Source organism: Asterias amurensis, chromosome 3, assembly GCF_032118995.1.
Source record: "Asterias amurensis chromosome 3, ASM3211899v1".
Lineage (NCBI taxonomy): Eukaryota > Metazoa > Echinodermata > Asteroidea > Forcipulatida > Asteriidae > Asterias > Asterias amurensis.
In genome coordinates this window covers 1,698,083-1,712,786 of record NC_092650.1, presented here as the reverse complement: position 1 = coordinate 1,712,786, position 14,704 = coordinate 1,698,083, and the positions used below count along the sequence as shown (strand labels likewise).

General features: G+C 38.2%; 1 protein-coding gene across 2 annotated transcripts in view; it reads right to left on the bottom strand.

Annotated features, from left to right (window-relative positions):
* Window positions 1-14,704, bottom strand: part of LOC139934407 (1-phosphatidylinositol 4,5-bisphosphate phosphodiesterase gamma-1-like) — a 50,127-nt gene that overhangs the window by 18,134 nt on the left and 17,289 nt on the right. Inside the window, exons 5-19 of one of the 2 annotated variants that reach the window (XM_071928631.1) lie at window positions 10,500-10,547; window positions 9,265-9,346; window positions 8,517-8,597; window positions 7,539-7,573; window positions 6,880-6,931; window positions 6,233-6,340; window positions 5,763-5,878; window positions 5,069-5,154; window positions 4,575-4,695; window positions 4,058-4,143; window positions 3,401-3,535; window positions 2,855-2,919; window positions 2,161-2,277; window positions 1,763-1,947; window positions 889-1,089 (exon numbers count right to left, since the gene is read on the bottom strand). In XM_071928631.1, coding sequence (XP_071784732.1) covers window positions 889-1,089; window positions 1,763-1,947; window positions 2,161-2,277; window positions 2,855-2,919; window positions 3,401-3,535; window positions 4,058-4,143; window positions 4,575-4,695; window positions 5,069-5,154; window positions 5,763-5,878; window positions 6,233-6,340; window positions 6,880-6,931; window positions 7,539-7,573; window positions 8,517-8,597; window positions 9,265-9,346; window positions 10,500-10,547 — 1,518 coding nt within the window. The remainder of the gene's footprint in view (window positions 1-888; window positions 1,090-1,762; window positions 1,948-2,160; window positions 2,278-2,854; window positions 2,920-3,400; window positions 3,536-4,057; window positions 4,144-4,574; window positions 4,696-5,068; window positions 5,155-5,762; window positions 5,879-6,232; window positions 6,341-6,879; window positions 6,932-7,538; window positions 7,574-8,516; window positions 8,598-9,264; window positions 9,347-10,499; window positions 10,548-14,704) is intronic. The other variant, XM_071928630.1, reaches the window with a different exon arrangement.

Here is a 14,704-nt window from a genome sequence, read left to right as displayed (position 1 = left end):
ATGAGTTGACAGATGGTCATGTGTGAGATGAGTGAAGTAGAAAAGAGCAAAACAAAAATAAATAAATAAATAAACGGTTAAGAGTACAAAGCTTGTTAGAGGGAGAAAAAACAACGTGCATGGTTGACTGGGATCTGAAGGCAAATACACAGTGTACAAACTCGACTGTTTCTTTGTTGTTGTTTGTTCCTTTATATTTTGATAATTTGACATCTTTCTCTGAAAAGTAAATTTTTAACATCTTTTGTAACATCAATTACACCTTATTTGGCATGTAACTAGGTACAACTTTTGTGAAATTAGTATTTTATGACGAGTCTATTACAAGCAAATTTTACCAAGGGGTCATTCTGTGTCAAATCACTGAGTGGGTTAAACCCTACCTAAGTAAGGTTTGCAATGACACCATGTCAAATTCTCTTTTGTGAGTAGTGGTGGCTCTAAAATAGCCTGTTTGTACAGCTCAACAATTCAGTCAGTGTGCTGTGACCGTCTTCTACTTAAGGGGAGATTTTGGCTCAACAAGCTGAAATTTCAAATTTTAGCGCAATCCGATAAACAGTTTTCTTGCTTTGGTGCATCCTTTCATGAATTATTATACCAAGGAGAAATAACACAACAAAATTAAAAATAAAACAAAACATCCGAGTTTGTAAACTTAACGACAGAAATGCCTTCAGAATCTCACACACCAGGTTAATAAGAAAAAGACAAAAAAAAACTCAAGTCCAGAGGATGACACAACATGCAGGATCTATGTTAGAAGAATCAAACCTATCAAAGAAATACAAAAATAAAACCACATGCCGGATTAGTTGTTAGGGGCGAAGAAAGGAACATCCATCCCCGCGGGGTCAGTCAGCTACAAGAACGGTCTCCTTGACTTACTCTTTTCCCTCATGGCTCATGGGTTGTGGGACAGGCTCAGTGAGTAGTAGTTCCATACCCTTACTGCGTAAGGGACACTGTCTGTAGTGTGAGATGAGGCTGTAGAGACTGTCGAAGCAGGTATGCTCCACCAGGAAATACTTGGGACGGCTCTGATCTAATCGGTACCTGATTCGGCAGTGGTTGACCTTCCCTCGAGCCCTTCAGGAGGCAGGAGGATTGGGAATAGTGTCGGGAAATAAACTTAGTGTTAAACATTCTCCTTGAACTTTTCGACAATTGATGTCATTTTTTAAGTGAGTCGAAAGAGGTGCCAGTTTCAAATGCTTGACATTTCGGTCAGTGTGCTCTGACCGTCTTCTTCAAGTTTGTTAAAATTTGTACAGATTTTGGCTCAACAAGTTGAAATTTCAAATTAAGGTTAACCTTCCCTCCTGCCCTTCAGGAGACAGGGGTTTAGGATGGGAATAGTGTCAGGAAACAAACTTATCATTAGACACTCTCCTCAAACCCTTTGACTATTGATATCAATTTTGAGGTGAGTTGAGAGAAGCGTCAGTTTCAAATGCTTGCATCTGGATGTTGTTAAAACGTTATATCTGACACAAGAGTGGCTTAGTGCCACTGGGTTTTCATTTACATCGGGTGCAGTTACTTGCAATAGAGTGACAATAGAGTTTGGTTGGTGCAAAGCAATGCAGATATCCGACAGTGCACAAACTGAAGAAATTTTGAGGGTTAATTCTTACAACTTTCCTCTGTCGGAGTCCAGTGGCCAAGTGCCAAAACACTTTCTTGGGTATGGTCACTGTCCTCTTGACGACCCTTCTGTCGCTTTCACAAAATAATTGACAAGAATGATTTCTCTTCCTACCAGAATGAGAGTGAGTAGTCTCCCTTGAATGTTTCGCTCTCCCTGACCAGGAACGTTCCTTCTCCCTTCTGGTACTGCTGCAAGAGTTGCTCGGCCAGCATGCGTGGTGGGATGGTGCTGTTTGTATTTAGTTTACCATGAAACCACGGCTCAGAGAAATGCAGCTCATCGTTGGAAGTTGTTTGCTAAAGGAAAGAAGAAGAAACAAGAACATCAAAATGGAATTTTTTATTTATGAATATAGGTTGCGCACAAAATAAACCCTAATAAATCGCATGGGATTAAAAGGAAAAAAGAAGAGTTTAAAGAGACTTCCATAAAGCAAATGGTTGAAAACAGTCTTCGAAACCTGGACAATACAAGCTCTTTAAAATGAACTTTTCAGTACAATCTCTTACCAAGTCCAGCTGGCTGCTTGTGTCGTCATCGTCATCTTGGTTGCCGAGGGTCTCCGTTTGCTCAGAATAAAATAGTTTCTCTGCCGTCAGCACAAAGTAGTGGGGAACCCATTCATTCTGTAGCAAGAAATAAATCATTAGTTGTTGCACAAATTTGAGGAAAAATTGAATTATTTTGTGCTTCTATGCCCCCTATCCAAAGAGACAAAAGGGCCGAGTTGAATGTTATTGGGATTTTCTTGGATTGAAGACTACATTTAATTGGCAAATCAGAGTTGTGGAATGAAGGACACAATAGCTAGAGAATGTGGATGGATTTTGGAAGAACCTTTGGGATGATGGGTCACACATCCTAGTAAGGGTTCAAATGCTCCAACACTTCATAGCCCTTCGTTCTTCTTCACTTTCATCAACTACCCGACGCCTTCGCTCTTCTTGAAAAGCTCATTTCCAGCTTTCTTTGTGACCCCGCACCATGACACGCTATGGCAATCATGATTTCTCAGTCATAGCTCCAACACTTTGGAACAAGCTACCCACCCACATTCAAGCAGCTCCTTCATTGGATACTTTTTAATCATTTCTTCAAACCCATCTGTCTTGTCAATCTGGTTATAGCGCTTAGAAACTTCTGTATTTAGCGCTCTGTAATTATTATTGTGATTATAAATGCCAAGATGCAAAACACACTCACATCAATGGGGTCTTCCAACTTCAGTATTCCATTCTTCAACGAATTCCTCAGATCCAGGCCAGTTACTGTGGATAGTCAAAGATAAAAAGGTTACAGGTATACTAGGTTAGCTTTTAGACGACTTAATTGGCCTGAGGCTTTCGACCCCAGTCAAGTCTTTCCTGAAGGTTAAATGACAACACAACACACATAAACAAGTGGAAAGAAACAAAAAGAGAAAGGGGCAGAAAGCACGTACAAAAGGGAAGGGTTGGACAATGAAGAAGGAGAGAAAAGGATGCGGGGGGTAGTGGGAAGGAGAAGGGCCCGATCTCATGGCTCTGTTTATCAGTGCTTGCCCAAGCAGGGAATTCCGTGCTTACATCAAACTTATTTCACAGGTTAACAGGGAACTTAAGCTTGTGTGCGTACGTGCTCCATGTTACTATGCATTCTACACTTACACAGCTAGTACAGAAATAGGGCTCTTGCACAGTAAGCGGAGAATGGTGATGGTAAGCCCAGAATTTGGCAGTAAGCAGAACCCTTGAACCCCAAGACACTTACTTTCTTCATCAGGAACTGTGAAGGTCTCGTTAGTACCAGATAGCTTCTTGTGTTTCAAGATGATTTTACGTTTGAGATCGTTGACAGTGGGTAGTATAGTTGCCTCTCGATCCACCGGCTGAGTCAACAGAGCGTCTGCCAAGAAAAGAAATAAAACCATTGGATACTTCCTAGAATTCTGTGCTTATTAAGGCACTGGACACCTTTGGTAATTGTCAAAGACCAGTATTCTCACTTGGTGTATCCCAAAATATGCATACAATTAACAAATCTGTGAAAATTTTGGCTCAGTTGGTTATTGAAATTGCAAGAAAATAATGAAAGAAAAAAAACAAACACTTTTGCACAAATTTGAATTTGTGTGCTCTCACAGATGCCTGAGAAAGACTTAAAGGCCTGAAGTCTTTCTCATATTCAAATACTGAAGTGAGATTGTGAGTGAGATAGACAACAAGCAAGGACACATCTTAAGATCTAAGGCTCCTAGCAGGCTTATACCGAGTCATTAGAAGACAATTTTATAGTGAGCAGAAACTTGTAACGAATGAAAAATATACTTGAGAAGTTGTTGGTCACTGTAAGAGCTAACATTATGTACAGAATGACAATGACAACTGAATCCGCCGTCAAACTTCAAACTTTTTCACTACAACTTACCTCCAAAGACCTCCTGGAACAAAGTGGCCATGTTGCGTTGCTGCTGCAAACTGCAGTGATTCTCAATGGATAAAATAATTGGCAATCTGTAAAAAATGGTGGAGACATAAAAAAGCGTCCATAACTGTCAACTCCAAAAACAAGTTTGGTTAAACACTTTTAATAAAGTATAGAACAGGCATGAGAATGGGTGGTGAAAAACAGGCAGTCATGTTGGCTCGGTGGTTTCTGTCCCTGCCTTTCACCTCTGTGGACCTCGGTTCGATACCCGGACCAGAGCCTTGCATGTGGACGGGGTTTTTCAGTCCCCACCAAACTGTATGAGTTTTCTTCCTATCTGAAACTGAAATTTCTTCATTGTTGTCTCTACAAAATTTGGTGTGATGTTTCCATTAGGATGTTTTGCTGACTATACAATTCAGATTCAGTAACAAAAACATGGAAATGCATGTTTGTACTTAAAAAAATAGGAAATCCTCAATTTGGTTTGAATAAACCATAGGTTTGATTTACTTACTCTGACTGTACCCAGGCGTGCTCTTTTATCGTCCGCAAGACGTCTAGGAATTTAATTTTAGATGTCAAAGTGAGGCCATGATAAATGATAGGAAGTCCCTCTGGTCCGTCCCAACAATCCACTGCAACGAGAGAAAGAGGTAAACAATGCAAGGTAAACAACAAGAAACGTGGTCTCGGAGATTGTTAAAAAACAAACAACAGTTTTAAAATGAGTTTTTTGGCCAGAAGATCAAGGCCCAGATTTAATAATGCCTTTAAGCACAAAACTTGCTAAGCACAGACAAATATTACTTAGCAAAAACTTGTTACCAGCCAGAAGTCCATAAAGTTTACATTGTTGTGACTGGTGCCCTCCGTTTTTGCTTGGCATAGAAATTTGCTAAGCAGTATTTTCTGCTTATATCCCCTTGTGGGAGTTTGCCGAGTTCCCTTGACAGGAAGATCATCTTTTCAACAACAAAAACACTCTTGGTTGGCAGTTTCTGGACTTACGTTCAAGGCATCTGCATCCCATGCGTAGACATCGTACATACGCCTCACATGAAGACTCACTAGCTATCTGATCTCCCGTTAGATATCTGACGACAACAACAGTAAATAAATAATGTAGGTGTGCTGACTGAGAATGCTCAGTGGCCATTCCGCGTTTAAGTGCGGGGTTCAGGGGACAAGCACAAATGGTAGAAGAAGATCGTAGATTGCGAGAACTGTGGGCTTTATTAGAAATGCATGACTGGTTCTGAGGATAAGTAGGAGCTAGACAATTTCTGACTTTAAAAACAAGGAGGACTTTAAATTTGATTCGCTTGTTAATAATGGGAAGCAGTGAAGGGATTGAAGGACCAGTGTAATGTGTTCTTGGAGTTTTGCTCAGACAATTAAGCCCGCTGCACTATTTTGGATGCGTTGGAGGAAAATTGTGGATGTTGCCATAACAATCATTTAACTGTGAAGACACCAAAGCTTGGACAAGGCATTCGGTGGAGTACTGGTCAAAATAACGGCACAGTCATGGTTTGAATTCCACTTCAGAACAGAACCCTGCATGTGGCTTGGGGTTTAAGTCCCTATGTGTTACATGCGTTTCCCCCCATTGTGGTTTTCCTCCCACATCTAAAACTGGTAGAGTACTGGTCAAGACAACTGCGCAATCCGGCCAAGGATGGGGCTATTACTCTATACTTACGTGTTGTGAGAAGACGCAACGAGATAATTGCAAAGTGGCTGGTTCAAGTCGTCCGTAATTTTATCAAATTTTACGTCCCAACATTCATTTTCCGGAGAAAACAGGTAGAGAAGAAACTATGTTGAAAATGAGAGAAAGTTTTATGTTACTTTATACAAATTTTGAATTGTAAAACACAAAATATTGTTCACATTCCATTATGATCAAGTATTGTTCTTGAAAGTATTTATTTGAGCCTAACAATAAGTATGGTTGTCCATGTGGAGTTTTGTGGCAACCACCCAATGTTACACGTGGGAAACATAAATAATTACATGTCGTTTATAAATTTCACATGGCCAAACTAAATGTAAGACTTCAAATCTAAATTTGGCTGAGATTGAAAGTGCGACACTGTTTAAATGTCTTCTGATTGATAAATCAGAAAAGATAACGATAAATCAAAAAAGATAACGCCATAACCAACTTACCTCAGGAACAGTGAAGCAAGGTTCTGCATCAGGAGAGCCACGGCTAAGGCCAGACAGGAACGATCTCATAGATTCCCTCACTGCAATTGGATTGTTGGCCAATGTGTCCTATAAAGTCACCGACAGAAAGTCACAATGACAATGACAATGACTAATGACAATGAACGGAACTTACTTCACAGTAGCATCAAATATTCCAATACACACCACAAGGGAAACTTACTATGTAAATTTGTTTTTGTTTTTTCTTATTAAAAATGATTTTCTTTTCTCTTATAATTATTATCAATTGAAATTAAAAGGGCAGTATAAAAACATCTTTACTCTCAATCTAATTTTTAGCGGTTTTGAACGTTTTTGATTTCCATTGTTTAATGCTAATTTTAAGCAATTTTGTATGTTTCCATTTCTATCGTGCAATTTTGTAATGCATTATTTTTTAAAGGACACGATGGAAATAAGTCTTTTTTAAGTATGCTTTTTGGGCTATCCTTGGCTTTTAATCAGTTTAATTGTTACGTATTTTCTTTGAAGGGCTAGAAACAATAGTAAACTAGACGAGTAACCTATTCGAGCAGCAATACTTAACCTGTACATGACTTAATGTTAGCACCTTTGTTTAAAAATGTCATCAAATTCATCAATACCTTTTGTTCTTCAGCAAGAAATCGGATCATGCCGTTGACGGTCACCAAATTTCTGGAATAGAATAAAATATTTCTTGTTATCATCTTTGACACACTAATCGTATCCTGTGGGAGCCCACACAAGGCAAGGCTTCTTGTGGGAGAAGATGTCTCTCCTTCTTAGACACCCTGAACAAGACACCGGCTTGGCCAGCGCTAGGGAGCTACGCTCCTACATGCTGGATCGGAACATCTGGACAAAAATCACATGGCATGAGACTTAATGACGATAAATTGAAACGTTTGCTTGCACCCCATTAAGTGATTCAATCATTAGATGAAGTTGTACACATCCTTCAAAAGAGTTAAATATGTATCCGAATGATCAAGGATATTGAATTAAGAAAACAATATCTGTTTATACAAACATAAAATTAGATATCAGTTTTATTATATCCTTATTTATCTGTTGATGTTGGTCTCAATTCTCTTCTTTCCTTGTAGGGAGGGGGGGGGGGGAATTAATGTAGTTCTCTCGAGAAAACTCGCGTGTGTGGTCTCCCGTTCCAGTCGCTTGGAACCGCGGCTCTACGAAGCTGTGCAAGCCACGAAGGCCTTGACAAAAAGGCTAGATTTGGATAAGATTGGGTTGCTTGGGTTATTCAGTCAGTAAATCTTACCGTTCATCGATGTAATCTTTGAATCGATCTGCAACCTGCAAAGAAATGAAAAGATTGTGATTTAATCCAATAGCTCATTATCAGTGACTACACATATACAGGTTGTCATTGTCCGAGGCTGTGTACAACACAATGACTTCGGCTACAGCTACGGCTACATCAAGCGCGTCTGCCTGTCCTACAACACTGGCACAACGCTTTGATCTGGCTGTAGCTGTAGCCAAAGTCCCCCTTTTCAATTGTGGCCTGTGTAAGAGTTCATTTCCAAGGCAGTACTTTAGCTGTTTCCAGCAACACAGTCCAGCATCCTCCTGAAGACGTTTAGAGCACACTAATCGAAACATTGATACTTTTGAGAACCAATTACTACTCAACAAATGTTTACACATGGTGCTACTACAAACATCATCTTATTATACTCCAACCATGCAAAGTTTCAAATCCTACTTATGTAAGAGTTTGTCATGGCAAACTGTTCCAAGAGAAATGTTAGCTGTTTTTGAGATGTAGAACAAGGAGCCATTCCAACAGCTTTATTCCACAAACTGCATCTCTTTGGAACTTCTTGCCTGATGCATGATTCCTACCATTATACAATCTAGACTATTAAGAGGAATATAAATTTCTAACTTCAGCTTCCCTGAGTTGTCTTCACATTCTAATGCAGCTAAAATTAATAGACCTTTGTTACGCTGTCACCATCTTGGTCATGTTCCCTGCTTCCAATAACAGTAATGAATGCTAACATTCATCGCGCATGGCACCAGACTATTATTTCGTCCAGACTCAGTTTGGTTACAATGAGTCGGAATGGAGCAAAATCAAGATGGCCACACCGTGATAAAGGTCTATTGCATATTGGCGGCTGGCATACAACTTTCAATACAAAATCATTTGAATGGTGCTGAATATGAATAGTTACATTCTGTGAATTCTAAATGAAATAGAATTAATTCAAACTTTTTATTTGTGTCTTACCTCCCTCTGGAATATAAGGTTATGATAGAGCTGAGAGAATCCTTCAAATCCAATTTCTTGTTTGTTCCATCTGTCCACCTCCTGATCAAGAAAAAGTAATAATTATTTAAGTTACTTCAATAAAATGTAATGTACTTAAAAAAAAAAAAAAAAATGTATATAATTTGGGGTTTAACAAAAACAAATAGCAGGATTTGAACCAATGACCTCTGGTTAAACAGGCAGGCGCTCTACCAACTGAGCTTATCTAACGCTATGATGGATGTCCATCTCGGGCCTGTATGCTTTGTTTTTGAAAGGGCGAGGGCACCAAGGCATTTTTCTCCTTGGTAAGGGGCACCCTATAGGGAAATTGTAAATTTCTATTAGATGTAAATTACTACTGGAGCATTTCAAGGGCACCAAAGCAAATGACCAGGGGGCATGGAGGCAATCGCCTTCATTACCTCTTTGAAGTATCAGGCCTGCTATCTATTTTGTCAAAACTTTGTTCGGGATAGTTAACTTCCAGGGATCACAGCCAAGTTTACGATACAACTTTGGAAACAGCATACAAACTGTGACTGGTATCCTGCTTACATTTGCTTAGCAACAAATAGTTAAGCACTACTTTCTGCTTAAGCGGCTTTATGAAATTGGGTTCATGTGTTACTTGAAAGGTCTTCTTCTCATCGTTTTGATGCGTAACTAAACCAAGGTTTAGCCTAGTTTTGGAAAGAATGGAGGGTCACATTTGTTTATTACTTACATTGAAGTATTCCTTGAGGTCCTTGGTGTTTACTTTGAGATTGACGCACGGCATGAATGATTTCAAGTCTCTAAGAGACACCCTAAGACAGAACAAAAAGCAGAGGACTGTTTAGAACATACATTTGGTTTGCGGTAACACCATGTGTGTATCTACTTGCTGGGTAGATTATGTTCTTTCGAGAACTTGTTTTGCTTAACATTCTACTACTGCTGAGTAGATTTTTCAGAATTCGAGAGACTTCTCAGTTCTGAAAAGAACTGTCCTGCTTATTAAAGACACTGAAATCAAATTCGTGGAAAATTACTTCTTTCTCGGAAACTACGTAACTTCAGAGGGAGCCGCATCTCACAATGCGTTATACTATCAACCTCTCCCCATTACTTACCAAGTAAGGTTTTATGATAATAATTATTTTGAGTAATTACCAATAGTGTCCACTGCCTTTAACATTACCTAGTCGGAAGTTAGGAAATCGGCCAGGACTTAAACTTTTGCTTAAGTGGACCGAGGGGACTTCTTGTTTTTAATTTCACTACCGCATTAAAAATGACCATCAGAGATGCCCCAACCAAGGGCTCAAATTTTACACTGGACCACAGGCCCGAAATAAGTGATTTTTTAGCTTTGGGCCATGCAAAAATTTATAAATTTCCCAAACCATTCTTCAAATAAAAGGGTTGGCATTACAACATGTACAAATGTATGTTACAAGGAAATGAATATTTCTTCCTTGACTTAATTCGATTCATTCATGACAATACCCAAGTCTCTGTTCCTTTCTGAGAATCTTAAGTACGGGGATTCCCCTTCAGTGACCCGCCAAGAAAAAAACAGCCTTGAACTGAAAGTGTAGAGTGCACTCTCTAAAAATTAGTATGTGGATCTGAAAGTGTAGAGTGCACTCTCTAAAAATTAGTATGTGGATATATACATTACAGGGCATCATATCAATGGTTTTGGCTTTATCATATTTATTTGCGATTTTGAAATGCTTTTGTCTCTGTCCAGGCCTGTGTGCTCGGTTATTGAAAGGGCAAGGGCACCAAGGCATTTTCTCCTTGATAAAGGGGCACCCTATGAGGAAATTGTAAATTTCTACTTAAGCATTTAAAGAGCACCAGGGCAATGACTAGTAAGCATGGAATCAATCGCCCTCGTTGCCTCCGTGAAGTACCAGGCCTTTCTTTCTACAAAGAAACAAAAGGTGGAAAACATTAGACTGAAATACTTACATGTCATTTTTTGATTTCCCCATGGCATTGAACTCCCTTCGTAGCCACCTGTATAAAAGACAGATTCAAATTCAACATCAATCAATCAATCTCAATTCTAATTTAATCGTTATACAAAACATAGGACCTACTGCACGGATTTAACATCCCATCCGAAGGACAAGGGAACTATGATTTATGTTTGCTCAAGGAGAAAAACCCAATGACCAGACCCCAATTTCATAGAGCTGCTTAAGCACGAGATATAAGCTAAGCAAAAAAAAATTATGCTAACCAGAAAAAGCTTACCATAAATGCCAAGTCACATTGAAAATTTGTGACTGGCATCCTGGGCCAAATTTCATAAAGCTGTTGAGGAGAAAACACTGCTTAACAATTTGTTAAACAAACTATTAGTGGGCCATCAGCTGCAACAATGCAAGCTTAATGGAATTTGGGCTGATAACCAGTTTCTGCTAAGCAAGATTTGTTTGTGCTTAGCAAGTTTTTATACTAACAGGCTTTATGAAATTGGGCCCTGCTCATTATTGCTAAGCAGAAATTGTTTAAGCAGTATTTTCTGCTTTTATAAGCAGCTCTTTGAAATTGGATGGACCCAGGACCTGAACCCACTCTCTGACTACTTGAGCTCGGGAACTAGACCACTCAGCTACAACACTCTCCAGATAAAGTGAACACGTTCAAATATTACAAACTACACACATTCTTAGCATTGATGATAAAGTGCAAATGGACACTTGAGTCTCCCGATTCTTGGAAGGAATTTTGTTGTCATCAAGAGGAGACTGAAATATAAGATCTTGGTCTATACTCGTCCAAAAAATACTTGTCACAAAAAAATGTCACCTTTTGTTTTGTTCATCTTAAGAGCGACTTTTCTGTTTCTATGAATTTCAAGTTCATGTAAGAGAAGCTTCAATAATTGTGTTCAAGATCGAGTCAGATTTTGGTCTTTACTCGTCGCAAAAAATACTTGTCACAAAAAAAAATGTAACCTTTTGTATTCTTCATCTTTAGAACAACTTTTCTGTTTTTATGAATTCCAAGTTCATGTAAGACAAGCATCAATAATTAAAAAAATGTGACAGCCAGACCGGTTATGAGTTACTTTGGACTGTCTTTAATCATACCATATGAATTTCAAGTTTATGTAAGAGAAGCTTCAATAATTATGTTCAAGATTGAGTCAGATCTTGGTCTTTACTCGTCTAAAAAAAATACCTGTCACAAAAAAATGTAACCTTTGAAATCTTCATCCATCGCATGGTGACTTTTCTGTTTTGGGGAATTTCCAGTTCATGTAAGAGCAGTTTTAATAATTGACATACTCAAGGTTTTAATTTCAAGACACTCTCCACTAGCAGACGATACACGTCAGCTGGACCAGAAATATATTTACAAGAACTAAACTTTGTTTTTAAATGAAAGGTAGGCAAAGTAGACCTTTGTAGTTTTAATCATTATGTAAGGTAGGTACAAAGAAACAAACCTGTGAAAAAGTCTTTTCAAAAGGTAGCCAAGACAACCTGGTCCCCCTGTTTGTTTGCTTTTTTTGTTACGAATATTTAACATTTTTATTACAAAAACTAAGCTTAAAGGCAGAGTAGACCTTTGGTTTTTGGAACCGTTCAATTGTTTTAGTCATAAATAAATAATAATAAAACATTTGGAATCGTTCAACTGTTTTAATCCCACATTTATGTAGATAGTTAAAAATTAATAACAAATTCTTATATGTAGCGCATTTCACAATAAACCGTATCAATGCGCTTTACATTAGTCCCCTGGTCATTGGGCCAATAATATCCCTTTAATAGTTCTAAGCTCCCTGTGGAGTATACAGCCCCGAGCTGACGTGGCGCTCCAATGTATATAAAAACAAAGAAATGAACCTGTCAAAATTTCAGTTCAAAAGGAAGCCAACCTAATTCCATTGTTTGTTTTCTTAATTGTTACATATTTTAAATCCATTTTTAATTAAAGGGGGCAGGTTGCAAGGATGGTAAAGGCTGTGTTGTTTGCACACATTTTACAGCCCCAAGCTGCTGTGGCGCTCCGGATGAAATAAATTACAAGACCTAAACTTTGTTTTTAATTTAAAAGATTTGAATCGAATTGTTGCTACCATTTATACTGTACAAGGAAGGTTCAAAGAAAGGAACCTGTGAAAAAGTCTGTCAAAAGGTAGCCAAGCCAACCTGATCGGCCCCTTGTTTGTGTCCTTTATTGCTATTTATTTAAACATATTGACAAGAACTGAGCTAAAAGGCAAAGCAGACCTTTGGAAACCTGCGTCACCTTGATGCCTAGACGTATTGAATAGTGCTACTTTATGTATTTCATACAACATGCTATTATGTATCATGTAAATGTGACATGCAAAGGTCACAAGGCCAACAACTGCACACACCAATTCTAACAAAAACACTCCTGTGTTACTTCACTTTTTCAGTGACATTTACTAACAAAACACTCTCAGAAAAATATGCCCTAATCTTCACTTTCCAGCCAAAATTTGAAGAGGCACTTGAGATCAAAGGCAACACAGGCCCTCGTACTTCAGAACTAGGTAAGAATGGTTTGATACAGAATGACAAAGTTATCCAAGCATGAAACAATTGCAGAGTCATCCAAGCATAGCACCCATTGAAGAGTCCCTTGTGCTTGGTCCCTGTGTCCCGCTACCCAAACACAAGCGTCTTTAAAGGAAAAGTTTACGTTTGGTTTTTCGAGTCTGCTCGGTTATTTTAATTCTACATAAATGTTGATATATAAAATAAAACTAACTTGTGAAAATTTCAATTTCAAAAAGTGGTAGTAGTTTGGAGATAACGTTGACAATCTCGAGCAGTTATGACCACACAGAAGAATACACAATCTGAGAAACAGACTTTTTTTTCTTTTTTTTTTCCCTCTTTTTTTTTTCTCTCCTGAAGATGATTAGAGAATACTGTTTGAAACTTGGAGACCAAAACAGCTCTTTTCAGAGCAAACATTCAATCTAAAGAGATTTAATACATAGTTGTACCCCTAAGTTTACTTTTATTCTTAGTTCATTATTATTTTTCACACTGCACACCATGTAAAGCTTAATCTGAGAAATGTTTCTCAGCATCAAATTTTTGGGGGAAAAAAAATCTTTTTCCATAACCATATTTCTTCGAAGTGAAATGATACTCAAAATGCTTGATACTATCGGAAGCTGCTATAATTCTAACCAAGTAAGTTTTTATTGCCATTCATTTTAAGAGTGATGGTGATTACAAAACGTATGCCTTTCCTTTAAACCATGGAAGGTGGTGCCGCAGGCAGGCGGTGCAGCTTTGAAAGCTAATAGTCACCATCTGTGACCTTGTCATTTTTTGTAATTTTCAAGAACCATGTTGAATTTGATGTTGCAGAAAATGACTTTAACTTGGAATAATAAGACTCAACAACCTGTTTGCAATTATAGTAACGGTTTGCGGTTAAACACCATGTAATGATAATCTCTATAAAAAATGAGTTGTGGGTTCTGAAAAAAATCGTTTGTTTCAAATCGACGCTTCCATCAGTATGCTCTGTTTGCAATTGTGTTGGTTGGACTCTAATTAATCATACAGCGGGAACATTTACACACTTTTTTCCTTCTCAGTTTTTAACTAACTTTCCAACTTTGATGAAAGGGTTGTGGCTTTGCAATATTTGTGGTTAATTTGCGGATGGATTTCTTTTTGGTTAACCTTGGACACATGTGTGCTTAATCTTATGATCTATAAGGTGTCATGGCCGAGTGGTCTAGAGCATCAAATGAAAGTTCTGGTGGTTAAGTCATCAGAGTGTGGGTTTGAATCCCAGTCATGACACTTATGTCCTTGAACAAGAAGCGTTACTATAATTGCTTCTCTTTAAAGCCATTATACACTTTCGGTACAGAAAGAAAGAAAAAAGTTCACAGATTTACAAATAATTTACAGGGTTTACAGAAGGTAATGGTGAAAGACTTCTCTTGAAATATTGCTCCATGAAATGCTTTACTTTTTGAGTAAACATTAAAACAATATCAAATCTCGATAGCGAGAATTACGGATTTATTTTAAACACATGTCATGACACGGCGAAACGTGCGAAACAAGACTCCTGACTCTGATGACCGATTGAGCCTAAATTTTCACAGGTTTGTTATTTTATGTATAAGTTGTGATACACGAAGTGTGGGACTTGGA